Genomic DNA, 18,261 nt, shown 5'->3' on the forward strand with positions numbered 1-18,261 from the left:
TTTCAGCTTTATACAATTTCAGTTGCATTGCTTTAAATTTCAGGACTTTCAATTTCAGAGCTGCCTAATGACAGCCCATTAGCCCTTAGCTCTGAAAGAAGCCCCATCTAACAATAAGAAAGAATGGATAGCATTAAAGCCAAATCGGCTTGGTTAACCCCAGGTTCTGCTTTTGATAAATCCATAAATGAATATGGTCCAGAATCACAAAAGCAAATTTTTCTAAGAACAAAATGAAAAATCTCACTCATCAAACATCAAGTCTAATAGATCACACAATTGTCAGATGGCTCTAAAATTTAACACACAAATAATTAAAAACATTTTCTTATTGCGACTGAATTCCTTATTTGATTATAAGGATCCCCCTTTTTTTTCCCTAAGAAATTTCTATATATTTTAAAGTTTAAAATTGCTGTCATAGTATATGTGTACATGGGTATTTTGCTGAGAATAAAACTGTCTCAACAGAAAAAAAAAAAAAACTCATTTTTTTTCTGGTAAATATACTTAACTACTTTTCCTGTGAAAAATGTCTGTTCACTCTTAATGTTTTATTTGTATACTGTTGAATTATTAGGAAGTGTGCAAATTTTCCAGTCTATTACACTCAGCTTTCCAAAACAAACAGATAGATATTCACGTTATAGCAGTTGGAAATTCCCTATGTTATAAGGGAGTTTTAAAACCAACTTTTATGAATGATGTGAAATTGAGTACCATATTCTGGATTTGTGTGTATCAAATGCTCCTGTTGTAGTTACTTGTTTATTTTTGCAACTCTTAAAGAGATGGCTAAAGAGAAAGACAACTACTTTAAAAAATAAAATAAAATTTAAAAAAAGAGGTTTCCTCAAGCAGAGTGGAGTAGAAGCCAGCAAGTTATGATGTGGGTATAGTATTAAAAATACAGGCTTCTATACTCAAACCCTCAGTTCAGTTCAGTTCAGTCGCTCAGTCGTGTCCAACTCTTTGCGTCTACCGATAAGAGAGTTGAGCTCTTGAAAAGTTACACAACTTTTCTGAGGCTTAGTTTTCTCATGTGCAAAAAGGAGGTATTAACTTCACAGGGTAACTGTGAATATGTAATGAGACAATATACTTAACCTTGCATTCTATTCATTGCCTAGCTCCTAACCTAGTGGAGTTCCTTCTCTAGAGCAAAAGCATTTTAGGGGCAAGTTCACTTCCAGTTCCTTTTCTCTTCCTCTCCTTGTTAAAGATCAACTGGAAGGAGGTCAAAAATGTTGCCTAGCAATTAAAAGTGGACTCCTAGGTTATGTTCAGAGGGCAGCCTCACCTACTAAGAGAGTTTTAAGCTCTGCATATGCTTGGTAGTCCGGTAGAATTCAACTAAACCTTTCCTAGTTGGCTGATGTTGAGTCAGGAAATGTAAACGTTCTCTCATTTAATTCTCGACAGTTTGGGTGAAGCAGGTGTTGAACATATTTGGGAGGTAACATGTGACAGAATGTTGCAGACACTTTAGTACCATGGTGTATTGGTGATGTGGTTTGGGGCATTAGCTCTCTGAGTCACAATGTTGCAATTATCATCTATAGATAATGAGGAAAATGGTACCCATAAAATATTGCTCTGAGGACTTCAGATCCTAGCTCAGGGCCTCATCTGTGAATGCTGGGTTTCTGCTCCTGCTGTCTTTATTTTCTTGTCCTGTTTCTTATCATGGTTTTAAAATACTGTGGAAAATCATGTTAATAACATTGTTTAACATTATTTTACTTAGTAATGATGTAGCTTTTAACATTTGACTGAATTTTGAATTTTTAAAACATGTTGTCCATATAGCAACTTAGAAGGTGTAAAACACTATATTTAAAGTGTCACGTGGGACTTCCCTGGTGGCTCAGATGGTAAAGGATCTGCTGGCAACCCAAGAAACCAGGTTCAACCTCTGGGTGGGGAAGACCTTCTAAAGAAGGGAATGGCTCACCACTCCAATATTCCTGCCTGGAGAATTCCATGGACAGAGGAACCTGGGACTACAGTCCATGGGGTCGCAAAGAGCCAGACACGACTGAGTGACCAACACTTAACTTATGGGACTTCCCTGGTGGTCCAGTGGTTAAGACGCCATACTTCCATGTCAGGGGCTGCAGGCTCAATCCCTGTTCAGGGAACTAGGATCCTACACACCTTGCTGCACAGCCACACCTGTCCCCCACTAAAAAAATGTGTCATAGAAACACTTTCCACTCTAAAATGATGCATTGTTTCTTGAATTCTGCTCTTTGTGAATGAAAAAACAAAAAAAAAGCCAAGTTATACAGTCTCTGTAATGGATATGGAACTTTTATTTCATTACTCTAAGAAAGGCAAAAGGGGATCTTATAAACTACATATCATCATCAAACTAAAATATAGAAAGATTTAAAAGTTTCAACCAGGCCCCAAGGTCATGGAAGAACCAGGCCATGTAGCACTTTTCATTGTCATCAGGGTGCTCTCAAGAAAACACTATGCGGTTGGAGTGTATTTGGCATAGTATAGGAAAGAGCAAAGGGTTTTGCAAGCAAAGAGTTTTGCAAGCAAAACACCTAAGCACTGTCATACTGCTGCTGCTACTATTGCTAAGTCACTTCAGTCGTGTCCTACTCTGTGCAACCCCATAGACGGCAGCCCACCAGGCTCCCCCGTTCCTGGGATTCTCCAGGCAAGAACACTGGAGTGGGTTACCATTTCCTTCTCCAATGCATGAAAGTGAAAAGTGAAAGTGAAGTCGCTCAGTCATGTCTGACTCTTAGCGACCTCATGGACTGCAGCCTACCAGGCTCCTCCATCCATGGGATTTTCCAGGCCAAGTATTGGAGTGGGTTGCCATTGCCTTCCCCAACTGTCATACTAATCCAAGATAAAATTTATGTGGAAGTTTACAGTTTTAAAGTCTTCTTCATATTAGAAAAAGGAGGGGAATAATTTAGGTTTTCCAAATTCCTTCTGGCTTGCTGTAAGTTTGAAGGAAAGAATGACTATAAAAGCTCAGCAGGGTGGCAACAGTTTCCTTTGGTCCAAAGTGGAAATAAGCACATTCTGAAAATTAATTTATATGATTAATTTGAAATACCTGAGGCCAATACTTTGCAAATATTTCAGATAAAAAATGTGCTGAGCTATAATAGTTTAAATTGTACTACTGTTGCCCTACCAGTTTCACAGAAAAATTAATAAAACATTAATAAAAGACAAGTTATCCTGTAGAATTTAAAAGTAATTGAAAATGACAAATGTTTTGTCCTATTTTCTCATAATTTGAAGATATGAAAACCCCACAAAGACACAGTATAAAAGACTGCTGACAGTGTTATGATCATCTTTAATAAGGAAAGAGTTTGCAATGAATGGCTAAAATCTATACACCACCTCTCCACTAAAGCTTCCATTTAAGACAAGCAGATCTTTAGTCTGAAGAAAACAATTTCATTACATTTGTCTTCCCATTTAAAAATCATGTATTTATAGACATTCCATCTATAGTGGAATTAAGCACAACTAATTTTATTACACAGAACAATACTGTACATACGTAAGTTGGTAAACACATACATCATCCCTCAAATTCTGCCCCCATAGAAATCTATCAGCATATTACAAAAATATGCTAATTTTTCCATGCTAACATTCCATAGTGTTCTTTGGACAAATATTTATAGCCACATTGATCTTATATTTTAAAGTCTATTTGTAATTACAGTAGCTCATTTATTTTTGTGGATGAAGTTTCCAAACTTCTGCATAAATCCTCGAAACTTGTTTTCATTTGGCTGAAATGAGTGGTAAACACCAGTATTATAATTAAGCATTGGGCTGGACCTGCCATAACTATTGCCCATGGTTGAGGATTTCACTTCTGGGCGGTGTGTACTGCTATTTGGCATGTTGCTTGTTGGCTGAATAGAGCTTTCAATCTTACAAAATGGCTCAAAACGACTGTAAACACGCCGCTCAATTGAATGAGTTCTCAGAAGCTCATCATTGGGCTTTGCTCTTGGAGAAGAAGTTGGTTTTCTTTCAGGAGCAACAACTGCTTTAATCTCCTTTGAATCTCGGTACTGGATCTGCTCAGTGTTGAATCTGGGGGCAGAGGCATCTCCTGCTCTTTCTGAGAACTTGCTTTCAGCTGGACCTGAAGAAGCTATGGTTTTGTGACTTTCGTCGGATGGAGAATGTATCCTCTTGGGTGAATGTACTGCTACATCTTCCTTACTCTTGTGGATGCTGCCTGGAGAGTTGGATGAAGAGGAATGCTTTCTCCTAGGTGATGAATCATTTTTGTGTTCTGATTTTTTTTGTTTTTGATTCTCTTCAGCCTCAGAAATTAAGGTGTCAGAACTACTACACATTCTGTAAAAGGCAGGTGCTTTGTTTTTGGATAGATTGTCTTTCTTTTCTGGGGCAAGGCTAAGTAATGACCTTAACTTCTGAGATCCCTTTTTCAAAAAATTTGGGGAACCCTTCACTTCTTTCTTGGAAGTGACTTCTTTGTTGGGCTCCTCTTTATTCACATCAAGCAATGCAGCCATGGAAATTGATTTGTTACCAGTGCCACTTGGAGGATCTCCCTTGGGAACCTCTTCTTCCCCCTCCTCCTCCTCTTCCACACCATGGGTCATACTGTGCATGCTTTTAGAACTTTTTAACAAATCCTCTTTCGGTTTTTCTGGTTGTCTCACTGGATTCCTGGTAAGTGTGCTATACACATAATGCTTACTGTTTCCATGATCCATATTGGCTTTTGAATGGTCAAAGAATGGGAAACTGCGCCTTTTAAGCAGATTCTCATTTTGCTGATTCTTTGGGTTTTCTGTCTGCTTGTTTGCACACAAGGTTGTATACAAATAGTTGTTTGACTCCGTAGGGCCATTTGTAGTTGGGTTTAAAGCTGGTGGGTGGCTTTCAGGAACCTGTAAGGTGTGCATTTTTGGTGCCTCTGGCTGCAGTGAGGACTTGGGTGTTGCCTCCTCTGGGGGTTTGTCTGTCATAAGCTGTGCGCCTGTTGGGGTGTCTGGGATCTTTTTAGGTGTGTCGCTTCCCTGGGAACCAACGACAGTTGAATTTGAGGAATCAGTTGTACAACTGTTGGCTTCCTGCTGCTCAGGTAAAGTGGGTTTAAACACGAGAGAAGAACGAAGCCGAGAGTGAGTGTACAGGGCGCTGGCTTTCAAATTCTCATGTCCCTCATAGCCCTCAAACCTGTCGGCTGGAGCAGATCCGTTGGAATCAGGGGCAGCTTCTGAATGGTCATTTAAGTAGGACTCAATCCTCCAGTTTCGCAAAAATGACTTTGTGGTATGTTCAAGGGTTGGCATGCGTTGTTGCAAGAAGCGAATATGATTATCTGTCCCGTTAAAAGACCTCCGCACGTTGGAATTCCTTTCTGGAAGATTGGTCGTCTTCCTCTGGGCAAGGCGGTCAGCAAAACTCTGGGCAGGTGTGTGCTGGCGGCCTCCGTAGCCGCCCCGGGATGACGACGTGACGCTGAGACTGTCTGAAGGCTTTTTCCAGTTCCCAGGAGCATTAACATTTCGATTCAGAGCCCTGTTGAGCAGCAAGTATGGCGTCGTTTCTGGCTGTTCCCCGGCATAACTGTGCCTCTTCCAATTTTCATTTAACTGACTGTGCTGATGCTGACGGATTGGACCATTAAAGTTTGGAACAAAGTGAGGTTTGTATGTGTGATTTCTTATGTTGTATTTGTCATGTTCATTGCGAGTATATATCCCTCTGTTTTTGAAGTAGCTAGAATCTAGTTTGTGAATGCTGTCTTGTCTGCCAAAAAGGTTTCTTTGGCTGGAAACAGATGCTAAGGAAGACACGGAGCGCTGGTAAGTGCCATTCTCCCAGAGGGCTTTGCCGCGGTTCACCCTGACTGACTCTTCCGGGGCAAAAGAGCTGGGGACACAGGACCTGGCGTAGAGAGTTCTAAACTCCTCGTCGAAAGACTCGACAAGTTGTCCTGTGATGACCTGAACCATGCTGAGATGCGCTTTTTCAAATGACCACATGTAGCTGGAGGAAAAAAAAAAAATCAAAATTGGCAAATGTTAACTGTGCTGACAATACTTAGCCCTACTAACATGTGTCATTTAATGTTGACAAAGAGTATTTTTGTTTTCTTTAATTACCATAATTTAGAGCTCCAGTCGTTATATCTTTGCAATATGTCTCCTCACTCCTGTATTCATATTTTAAATAACAAAGCAACTCAAGTCCTGGCTTTGAATCCATCCATCATTTTGAGAAGTACAAGGAAAGCTGAGTGTACATTTTGCATCTCTGCCTACTAAGGTTTTTTTTTCTTTCTTCCTACTAAGGTTTTATGGAGCAAAATATGGCATTCTACTTTATATGCAGCATCCTGGTCAGGTGCAGGCAACCTGGTATTGGAGGAAAAGTTGAGAAAACTGGCCTCTTCCAAGCCAACTGTTCCACATGAACTTGGACATTAGTTTCTTCCTAGCCAGAATGAGAATAAGGACAGTATAATCATTACAATTCCTTATGGTCATAACATGTCAGGATGCAGGACAGTCTGTGCTAATGCACGTATTTCATCTCTGTGTCTTAAGAGTACATGGAGTTTAGGGTGCTAGAAGTTGGAAACAGACATAGGATTTGTGGCAGCAGCCTCAGCCACTAAAGGCATCCTTCAATTCACTCAGTGTCCACAGTAAATTCAGTACGCACAAACCAAGCCAGTTAGAATGCCAATTAAGATCTCTGCTTGTAGAATACAATTGCTTTTATGTCCAAAAATGCCTTTATTGTACTTCGTGGAATTTCTAAATCTCCTTCTCAGAGTTTAGATGAGACAATTGTCTTGAAGTTTCATATATAATTTTAAATCTTATTTTAGAAAATCTTGATAATGTAACATACAGAGACACTGGGCTGAAAAAGCCATTGTAATATGCTGTGCCTCAAAAAAATGGACATGATATAATGGAGGGGTAATATGAAAGGAGCATACTGTTTATACAGGGAAGACAGTAACAAAGGCAGATGGAAATATTAAAAGAATGTACAGAACAATAAAATATAAAATATATAAAATATAAGCAGTAGTGTGCGACTTAAAAATCTAATTCTAATATGTTCAGTTTTTTCTAGCGTGCTCACTAAATGCATGGTATGAGCAGAGTACGTCAAGATACATTTTATGTACAGATGTGTGGCAACCAGGATGACTTACAAGAAATGGTACAAAAGTGAATTGTTACAGGAATTTTCAATCCAACTGTAGATATGAATATAAAATTTGCTAAAAACAGCAAGCAAAGACATGAATGATCGGCTTTCAAATAGGAGGATATCCCCAGAGACAGTAAGAGTTTGGCAGTATTTTGACAGAAATTAGAAGCCAGGAAGTTCAGATTTGAAAAGTGGGAAAACCATTTTGGGGAAAGAAGAAACATGGAAAAAGAAAGGGAACAAGAATGGTCATGTTTTGGTTGAACACAGAAAGCAAATTATACTTAGTTGAAGTAAAAAGCTATAGAACAGACTGATGTGGTCTTCTCTGACAGTCCAGTGGTTATGATTTCAGCTTCCCAATTCAAGGGGTGAGGGTTTGATCCCTGGTCAGGGAAGTAAGATTCCACATATCTCGTGGCCAAAAAACCAAAACAAAAAACAGAAGCAATATGGTAACAAACTCAACAAAGACTCTAAAAATGGTCCACAGCAAAATAAAATCTTTAAACTAGTGGAGGAAATCTTGAAAGCAAAGCAAAGAGATCACAAGATTAAAAAAAAAAAAAAAAAACTTACAAAATTCTCTCTCAGTCAAACCTATGGACAATACTAAGTATCTTCCAGGTTTCACTATGACAATTTCAAATGAGGGTATCCAATTCAAGATTTGATTTACATAGTCAATGTACAATACACATTACAATATACATTGTATACATACAATACACAATGTACAATATACATTGTCAAGAAAAGCTTGTGTGTTTTTTATGTCCTCATTGTTGCTATCATGATGCAGCCAGACTGCTGTGTCTTCCTGATAACCTTGTCCTGACAATGTGTGAGCTGTCACACAGTGTGTGACACGGGACTACAGACGCCAGACCTCTCTAGAAATGCTGGGAGCCTAGCATATAAGGACATTTTATGCAAAGAAATATGAATTAAAGTATGTATAAAGTAGATAACTAATGAGAACTGACTGTAGAGCACAGGGAACTCTACTCAGTGTTCTGTGGTGACCTCAATGGGAAGGAAATCTGAGGAAGAGGGGATACATGTCTATGTATAGCTGATTTATTTTGCTGTACAGTAGAAACTAATGCAACACTATAAAGCAACTATACTCCAGTAAAAACAGCAACATCAAGAAGGAGGATTCTGAATTTGCCTACAAGGAAAACAATGGCAATGCCAGAACAGTGACTTACAAGCTGTTTTTACCCCCAAAGGTGTACATTTTTAACCAGTTGCCACAAAAACCAGTTCATAACTGTTCCACCAGATCCTGTCCTCATATTTGCTGATGATAAGAAAAATCCATAATGATTAGTCAGAAAAAAAATCCAAAATGGCAAGGGCTACAAGCATCATTTTTTAAAAGAAGTCTATTTGAGATTAACATGAAATAATAGAGAGAAAAGTTGTTAGATAATAGTTTTGATGAATTTTAATAATCTGTGGTCCTACAAGTCCATATTCACTTCCACAAATAGTAACTTAAGTTTTGCCTCTGTCTTACGATGTAGATGAGAAGATAAAGAGTTTCTGTAGCTATTTGTTTGTTCTTCCCAACACCAGTTTTAAAGTAGCTTAGTTATAGTCATCTCAAAAGATATCACCTACTAATAGTAAGACAAAGCTGACACGAAGTTATTGCTGAAGATAATCTTCAAACTCAAGTTAATAATAAAAATAGAAAGCACTTATTAGGATGAGATTAACTAGTAATACCATTCTATAAGTCAAGTGAACTCTCATTTTAATTAAAAATTTTAATTAAAACCCCTCTAAAACCAAGTGGGTCTGAACAAATACATATACAAATAATGAGTCTTTGCAATAATTCATTAACTTCAAGTACTGCTCTTAACACAGTTTCCTTTAAAACTGCAAAGAGGATTTTCACTACAGGATCCCTGAGCAAATATTAACAGTTAAAACATGCCTAGAATAATAGCTGACTTTGGGGGTTTTGGATGCATTAATTCATTTAATTCTCATGACACGAGGTAGGTTCTATGATTATGCTCCTTTTACAGAGGAAGAAACTAACGCAACCAAAGTAACTTGCCCATGGCTATTCCCTTCAATGCGCTGCCTCCTCCTTCTGGACTTTTAAGTTCTTAAGACAAGAGGCAAACTTTTCCCTTTCCTTATCCTATTGACATCCACAGCTCTCCTGAACTTTTCCCACAGCCTTTAGTGGTGAATCTACTGTGCTCTGGTGACCTAGGAGTTCAGGTATTTGTTGGCATTTTTATCTGCCTATTGTTATGGCCTTACTGTGTGACCCATTCAAGATCTATGTCTGAAATTCATAAGGGAGTTATAAGGCAGCACTTTACTCTAGAGCCAGCTGGACCTGGACTTGGTTGCCAGACCTGAACTGCCTTTTGGTCCTTAGCTCTGATGTTTTTAGACAAGCCACTGAACCTTCTAGAACTTCAGTTTCCTCATTTATAAAATGGAGATAAAAACAAGTGCCTTGCAGATACGTTGTAAGGACTGCGAATGAAACACAAGGGCCAAGTTAGAACAGAAGTGGATATATTCCTCCAGTGGTAATATAGAAGGATGCCAAGGAGCAGACCTGGGGCTGGAAAATCCACCCACCATAGCATTTAAACAGTCAGACTCTTCAATGATTTTTCAGTAATGCTCTGATTACAGCATAATAATCATCAGGGTCTCCATATACTAAAATAAGAGCAATCAATTAAGCAGGTTCTTCCAGGTGATACAGTTTCTATTTATATGAACAATTATTATGCTTCATACTGTTTTCATAAGGAACAAAAACACCTTAAGCATTATAAAGCTTTAGGGAACCTGAGATATTATTCAATTCCTTCATTTCGGAGAGGAAGAAGTTAAAGCCCAAGTAAGTTATGTGACTTGCTGATGACTTAATATTCTTTCAGCCAGAACTGAAACGCAAGTCTCTCCAAGTTTTCCACGAGAGGATTCTTCTTTTACTTTTAAGAAATAACTAAGCAGATTACATTAAAGCTTGAAACTCATAAATTTTATAAATGATTGATAATACTGGAGTGTAAATACAATGACCTTACCTGTAGGAACCAAACATAACTTTCTGGCAGTCAACCAGCAAAAATTTCTGTTCCATTTTTCCATGAAATTTTGCTCCTGTTTTGGAAAGATAATCTTGACCTTTTACTGTCCGCACTCGAATATTCTAGAATTGAATGTAAAAATAAAGTAAATATTAGAGTGGGGATATTTTGAAAAGTAAAATATATTAATATAAAAACTTTTTAATCATAAAAGTACACAGGTAATTTCTTTAAACATATAACAACAACAATAAAGATAGGGAAAAGTACATTTTAAAACAAAACCTGAAAAGAAAGCACTCAAATAAAATAGTCACTTAAATAATGCATTTTAATATAACTTAAATCATTTATACATGACGGTTTTATAAATCTCTTAGGGTCCTACTGCAAGAGCTCCTTTCAGGTTATGACAACAGAACAAGATGAAAATTCAGCTTCATATTGATGACTCAGACATCACTGAAATGACTGTGACAAGACACATCTGCTGAATGAAAGAATCACTCAAGTCAGTTGTTTCATGGTTGCCCACGTGAAACTGAAACATTAATTATGACTGACAGCAAAGTTAGCTCAGGAGCTTCAGTGCCCCACCATCAAGAAAACCATCCTATAAAACCATCATGAAGATGATGAAGTCGTAATCTGAAAAGGACAAGGGGACCCTTCTGTGGTCCCCACCTTAAATATACGGTGTACATCTGGAGGGACATAGCTCACTGTGCCGTTCATTTGACTGAGATAGAGCACCTGAAGAAAAGAAAGTACAGAATTCTTACTCTGAGACGCTGAACTTGACAGCCCTGTTTCTCGGTCATACTCAGGAAATGACTAAACTTGGACTCATCAAGCAGAATGTACACAGATATTCCTCGAGTTGATGCCTCCACGATTTCTTTGAAAATGTCCACGTCTGTAAATATATCCATCGCTAAGGCAATGACCTGTTAAAGATACGAATAGGAAACAATGTTAGATACCTAAGACCAAGAAAGTGCTTGCTTTCAGAAAAAAAGTGGATAAAATAGAAAATAGCTAAATATATATTGAAAATAAACTATATATAGATTTATCCCATTAAATAATTTCATACTAGCTTTAAGTCAAAGGGAATCTGCATTTCAGTGGAATGTTGAGTGAAGGGCAGATGTGAATCGTGGTGCTCAAGGTTGTCTGCAGGGTGGATGGAGGGGGCAGTTAGGTGAAGGGTGGAAATTAGTGCTAATGTTTCTCATGGGAAATATTTCCAGGGGAAAGCAAGAATTCTGGAACTAGTTGTTAGGAATAAAAGTCTTGGTGAACGGGGACAGAAAAAAAAAATCTTCTAGAAATAGAAATGTAGCTGAGAAAGGGCCAAAGATAAGAAAGGTATAAGGAGAATTGAAGACCAGAAAATTAAATACATATGCCTAAAATTAGCAGCGCAGACAGAACAAGTAAAAAAAAAAAAAGAACAAAAACAGATGATTAAAAGGTAAACGCAGAGAGAAATATCCTAAAGGAGCAGGCCTGTGAAATGGAGAGAGTCCAAGTTAACTGTTGAAAACAGAGCCATTACTGATTCTGAGAAGCAAGGGGAATGAAATGATGCTGAAAGAAGTGGAAGTCATTCAACTGACAACCCACTACATGCCAGATGCGAAGGACAGAATCCCTGCCCTTTGCCAAGCTTACAAAGTGGGGAAAGAGGCCATAAACAATGCATCGAAGAGGGAAATTATGTGATAAGCTGTAAGATAATGTTTACTGGGGAAAAATTAGAGCAGGATGAGGAGGGTCACAAGTTCCTGGAAATGGAGAATTGGGGGTCTGTGGCATCTCTGAGAGAATGTCCTGTGAAAAAGCCCTTCAGGTGGATATCCTGACAGATTGTATCTCAGGCAGGGGGACCCCACAGTGCAAAGGTCCTACCTCAGGTTTAAGGAACAGCAAGGGTGGTAAATAAAACAAGAAATGGAAAAACTTATAAGAAAGCCTTGAAGATGTTACAAAGCTTTCCGTGTTTTTTCCTAAATAAAATGTCAGCTGTTGAAAGTTTTTATTGAGGCGATAATATGGTCTCATTTATGTTTGAAAAAGATTGTTTTGGCCTCTGTGTTAAGAAGAGATGGTAAGGCTGGGAGGCAGGATGGAAACAGGGAGGCCAGTTAGAACCACCAGAGCGATTCCAGTGGGAGGTTATGGTGGCCCGGACTAGAACGGTACTGGGAGCAGCCACCTCCAGTGATGAGCAGAAACATCAACACGGGGTGCTTTGAGCTGCAAGGACTTCTGTACGGGCTGAATGTGGGATGAGAGAGAAAGAGGGGAAAAGAGCACGACTCTAAGATTTTGGGGCTCTTTAACCTCAGGGACCAAGTTGTCATCAACTGACAAGGGGAGGGTACAGCTGGAGTAACTTTTAGGTAAAAGATTAAAAAGTCAAGGGACCTGGATATTCAAGGGGAATGCTGCGTAGGGAGGTCTAGGGCAGAACTGTCAGCTGGGTGTCATGGGGTAGAGATGATGATTAAATCCAAGTCAACAAGGGAGACGAGTAAGTTAGGTGGTCTAGTACAAGGGTAGGGCAGCAAAGGAAGGCTAAGAAAAGCGGGCATCCTGAGAGGCACGTCAAGACAAGGTGTTAACAAGAAGAGTGTCCTCAAGGGTGTGCTATCATGCCGCGAGGCCAAGTAACACGGGGATTAAGCATTCATCGGATTTAGTAATATACAGGTTATTGATGACTTCACAGTGTAGTTTTAGTGGAACAGTGAGATCAAAAGCTTTCTAGGGAGGGTTTTAAGAGAGCTTGAGTGGACAGACACTGGAAACAGCACGTACAGGTAACTCTTTGAGTAATCTGGCTATGGTAAGAAGCAGAAAAATGGAGCGGTAGTAGTGGGTTAAGCTGGGTCAATGGAAGTTGTATTTTTTATTTTAAGGTGAGAGAAGTAACAGCAAGTCTGTGTGCTAATGAAATGCTCCAGTGAAGAGTGAAAATTAATGATGCAAGAGATAGTTGGAGGTGGTATGGGGAATTGGGGGTTTCTGGAGGAAAGTCTTAGAGTAGGCAATAAAATATAGGCTATAGGGGTAAAATAATCAAAGTACAGGGAACAAAGGCCAGTAAAAGATCACTGTACTACCAAGGCAGAAGCCAGGTAGAAGGTGGTGGTGGGAGGGCAGGTGTGGTGCTTGTGTGGCGGGGGGTATGATGTTCTCTGAATCCTGCCATTTTCTTTGTGAGATGGGAAGACCTTGGGTTATGGAAGACATGTAAGCGGTATGAGGAAAGGGGCATCAAGTGGTCATCTAAGATGATAGAAAAGGCAATAGGTCATGAAGACAGTGTAACTGCAGGGCAGCATTAAGAACCCATCAAGTCATAAATTTAAAATGAGACCAGTCAATGTGGTTGTGAAGAGGGGAGCAGTCATGCAGCAGGCAGTCAACTGAAATGCTCCAGTGAAGAGTGAAAATTAATGATGAACGAGATAGAAGATGTGTAATGTAGGGGTTTTCCCTTGTAGCTCAGATGGTAACGAATCTGCCTGCAGTGCAGGAGACCCAGGTTCGATCCCTGGGTCGGGAAGATCCCCTGGAGAAGGAAATGGCAACCCACTCCAGCATCCTTGCCTGGAAAATACCATGGACAGAAGAGCCTCATGGGCTGCAGTCCATGGGGTTGCAAAGAGTTGGACATGACTGAGTGACTAACACGCACATACATATAATGTGCAATAGCTAAGATGATTGACTCTGGGATTTAAACTCAATAAGAGAGGAGAGATGGTGTCACAGATATGAGAGGCAGGGAAACAGGGGTAGGATCAGTGAATGGGAGGTCTCGCTGGGGCTAAACGATAGTTAAATATTAAGGAATTGCCATTAATTTTTTATAATAACAGCAATACAATCATAAAAGGTAATATATATCATTTCTTTTAAATATACACATTAATATAGTATAGATAAAAATGTTGCCTTGTATTTAATTCACATTATAAAAGGTGAACCACAAATGGTGATGAAAAGTGAAAGCCAGTTGATGGTACATGAGTGTTTTATATGCTGTTTTCCACAGCACAAAGATAGATAAGTGAATAAGTGGACATTGGATATTAGCAGGTTCCAGAGGTACCAGGTGCCAGAAATACAAGCAGGAATGTTGGTCAGAGGAGGATGAATTAGGTCCTACAGGATCTGCAGTTACAGACTGTGATGCTATCAAGGACTTGATTGGGAGTCAGGGCTGAGATGCATGTAGGACAAGATGATGGGAGGAGAGCAGGAAAAGGAATTGGTCTTTAGAAGGATCCTTTACACACATACTGAAATTGCCACCAGAACTGCTGAAAAGATTTACAGACACCAAGGAACAAAAATGGTCAAGAAACAAGAAGGAAAAGAAATGCCCTGGCAATAGGCACATGGCAGCAACCACTAAGATAATGTGCTGGATACACTGCAAGTACATAGATGAAGAGGTCATGGATAATAACTGGTTTAATCCAATAAGATGCTAGAACAAAACACTGGACCATGTTCAAACAAGACAAGATGACATTCTTTAAACTATCAATAAAACATACTTCAATCAGATTTTCTTTAGGAAGAATAATTTCAATCATTCTAATGGCCTCCCATGACCCTTTCCTTATTTATAATTGAGATGAGGTGCCAGAAGGGAGAAGCTAGTAAGAACAGCCTCATCTGTGTCTTCTACATGCTCTTTAGAATACTAATACAATTATGTAAAGTTTAAAAATAAAATAAAATTTAAAAAAAGAGAAAAAAAAAGAAAATCAAACATGTGAAAAACCTTCAGTCACATCCACAATTATTAATGTGTTTATGATGCAGTAATGAGTGATGTGATGGTATATGGACATTGACATAAAGAAATGAAAGTATCCATTTTACAAACTTATTTTACAAAATAACTTTAAAAACCATGTCTGGAGCAGACTAGCACTCATTTTTTTTAACTAAAATGGGATTTTTTAAAATAGAAAAATAGTATCATGCTATATGGCATTTTTAAAAAAATGACCAGCATATCTAAAGAATTTATTTATAATTTGCCAGAAAAAATCATGTAACAAATTACTTCAGACTTTGGAAACAAACACAAATGTATGACAGATAAATGAGGGTTTTGTTTGTTAAAAGTAATTGAAGCCATTCAGCCAATGGATGATTCTAGCACATATAAAATAGAACAAATGCCAGTCTCTCTTGCATGACAGATAACACAATACATCAGGATCCATGAGACCAGATTACACATTTCTGACAAGTTTATCTGATGGCAGCAGAGCCAGGTACCTTATCAGGATTTCTGGTTCCCAGTACCCTCAATATATACCTAGAAAAATTATATGAAGTCTACAGAGAATTTCAGCTGTGCCAAGAAAGGCAAAATAAAATATAAAATGTAGCCACCTTTTTAAATGGTGGGTTACATTCATGGAAAGGAATGATAATTAGAAATGAGCTATGCCAAATCTGATATGAAGGTATTACATTCCAAGCTAGTTAGCTAAATCACACTGTGCTGTAGAAATAACCAGTCCATTCTGAAGGAGATCAGCCCTGGGATTTCTTTGGAAGGAATGATGCTAAAGCTGGAACTCCAATACTTTGGCCACCTCATGCGAAGAGTTGACTCATTGGAAAAGACTTTGATGCTGGGAGAGATTGGGGGCAGGAGGAGAAGGGGATGACAGAGGATGAGATAGCTGGATGGCATCACTGACTGGATGGACGTGAGTCTGAGTGAACTCCTGGAGTTGGTGATGGACAGGGAGGCCTGGCGTGCTGCGATTCATGGGGTCGCAAAGAGTCGGACATGACTGAGCGACTGACCTGAACTGAACTGAATGAAATAAAAATGATACACTTGATTAGTACAAGGTTTATCAAAGGGTACATTAATTAATTTTATAAGTCAACACAGAAGTCATTTACATTAAATGGGATTCATTAAACTGCCATGTAACATATTTTTAAACTTTTCTTGCCTCTTCATTAGTTACTTTTATTCTTTTTTGATAAATTGGAAATGTAAACAAGCAAATGCATTCCTTAGCAACATGAGACTTGGAAAACTTTTAGGAAGGTATTCTGTGTCACCTTTAAGATTTGAGAGATATCTTACATCTTTTAGTAGTTTCAAAGAACTTGATTCAAGGATATGAGTTTACACTTATTTATCTCAGATTAGTAAATTTTCCTGAAGGGACCTAGACACAATTAATTAAAATAATATAAATAGTGACAAAATATTTATGGTAACTTCATGATACAATTTAATTCATTTAGAGAAGGAAATAATGAGTTGTTATGTAATACACTCTAAAAATAATTCAGAGAAAGGAAAAAAATGTTCTATTTCTACAAGAATGTTAGGGGTGAGTACAAAGTAGAATGGCATACACTACTGGGGAGCTTCGTGAATAAGCCTTAAAAAATTAATGAAGATAATTTTTAGCCATACAACCGGAAGACTAGCATTACAGGCATAGAGGCAAAGATCAGAATGATGATCACAGTAATATTTTAATAAATGTTTATTGGATTAACCTAAATATAAGCACAAAAATTATCTGCTTTATGAATATGGAGCAAATTTACTTAGGATTTAACTGTATAGCTCCTATGAAGGGTCTTGCAAATCTGATATACGTTTAGATGTGATCTTGATAGGAATATAAATCCTGAAAAATAAAATATCCACACAAAATAGTATATGCCTTTATATGACACAGATAGTTAATGAAATGTAAGTATACTTTGGGTTAATATTCTGTAGTTACAGAACTGTCAGCATCACCTTCAAAAATTGAAAAAGTGAATATTAGACCTTTTATGCTCCAAAATACTAAGCACCATTTGAAAGTATTCAGCCTTTCTTGGTAATTTCCTACATATATACAGGAAGAGGATTTACTTTCTTCCAACAGGAGAAAAGCTAAAAAACAGTTCAAATTAATAATAATAATAATGATAAAGAACACTTTAATAACTACATTTGTAACAAAAATCAACACAGCTGGAAAACCTTAAAACCGACTAATAGAAATTAAGTTAAATGATCCTTAAGAAATATATATTTGTAAATCTGTGCTGCTGTTGCTAAGTCGCTTCAGTTGTGTCCGACTCTGTGGGACCCCATAGATGGCAGCCCACCAGGCTCCCCCGTCCCTGGGATTCTCCAGGCAAGAACACTGGAGTGGGTTGCCATTTCCTTCTCCAATGTATGAAAGTGAAAAGTGAAAGTGAAGTTGCTCAGTCGTGCCCGACTCTTAGCAACCCCATGGACTGCAGCCCACCAGGCTCCTCCATCCATGGGATTTTCCAGGCAAGAGTACTGGAGTGGGATGTCATTGCCTTCTCCTTGTAAATCTGTAATGCCTGTTAAAAGCAATGAATTTTAGAAATAAGAGGCTGATATTAAGAATAGGTGATTTTGGTCCTTATCCTACTGCAGCCTAAGTGAAAGTATGCATTTTGTGTGAAATTTCGCATATAATATAGTGTATGCACTGGATAAGTTTCAGCTTTACATTCGTTGTTCAGTAGTTCAGTCACGTCCGCCTCTATGTGACCCGATGGACTGTAGCCTGCCAGGCTTCCATGTCCTTCTCTATTTCCTAGAGTTAGCTCAAACTCTTGTCCATTGAGTCCGTGATGCCATCCAACCATCTCATCCTCTGTCGTCCCCTTCTCCTCCTGTCTTCATTCTTTCCCAGCATCTGGGTCTTTCCCAATTAGTCAGCTCTTCCCATCAGGTGGCCAAAGTATTGGAGTTTCAGCTTCAACATCAGTCCTTCCAATGAACACTCAGGACTGATCTCCTTTAAGATGGACTGGTTGGATCTCCTTGCAGTCCAGGGGACTCTCAAGAGTCTTCTCCAGCACAGCAATTCAAAAGCATCAATTCTTTGGAATTCAGGCTTCTTCAAGGTCCACTCTCACATCATTC

The 18,261-nt window shown here is 38.5% G+C and overlaps 1 protein-coding gene across 1 annotated transcript in view; it reads right to left on the bottom strand.

Annotated features, from left to right (window-relative positions):
• Nucleotides 1-3,314: 3,314 nt before the first annotated feature.
• Nucleotides 3,315-18,261, bottom strand: part of SACK1B (scaffolding CK1 anchoring protein B) — a 96,651-nt gene continuing 81,704 nt past the window's right edge. Inside the window, exons 3-5 of the mRNA XM_086371000.1 lie at nt 11,072-11,236; nt 10,287-10,411; nt 3,315-6,027 (exon numbers count right to left, since the gene is read on the bottom strand). Of these exons, the coding sequence (XP_086227126.1) occupies nt 3,717-6,027; nt 10,287-10,411; nt 11,072-11,236 (2,601 nt within the window). The 3' untranslated portion in view covers nt 3,315-3,716. The remainder of the gene's footprint in view (nt 6,028-10,286; nt 10,412-11,071; nt 11,237-18,261) is intronic.

Source organism: Bos grunniens, chromosome 23 (assembly GCF_055505025.1).
Source record: "Bos grunniens cultivar Pamir isolate PY7600 chromosome 23, Bosgru_T2T1.0, whole genome shotgun sequence".
Lineage (NCBI taxonomy): Eukaryota > Metazoa > Chordata > Mammalia > Artiodactyla > Bovidae > Bos > Bos grunniens.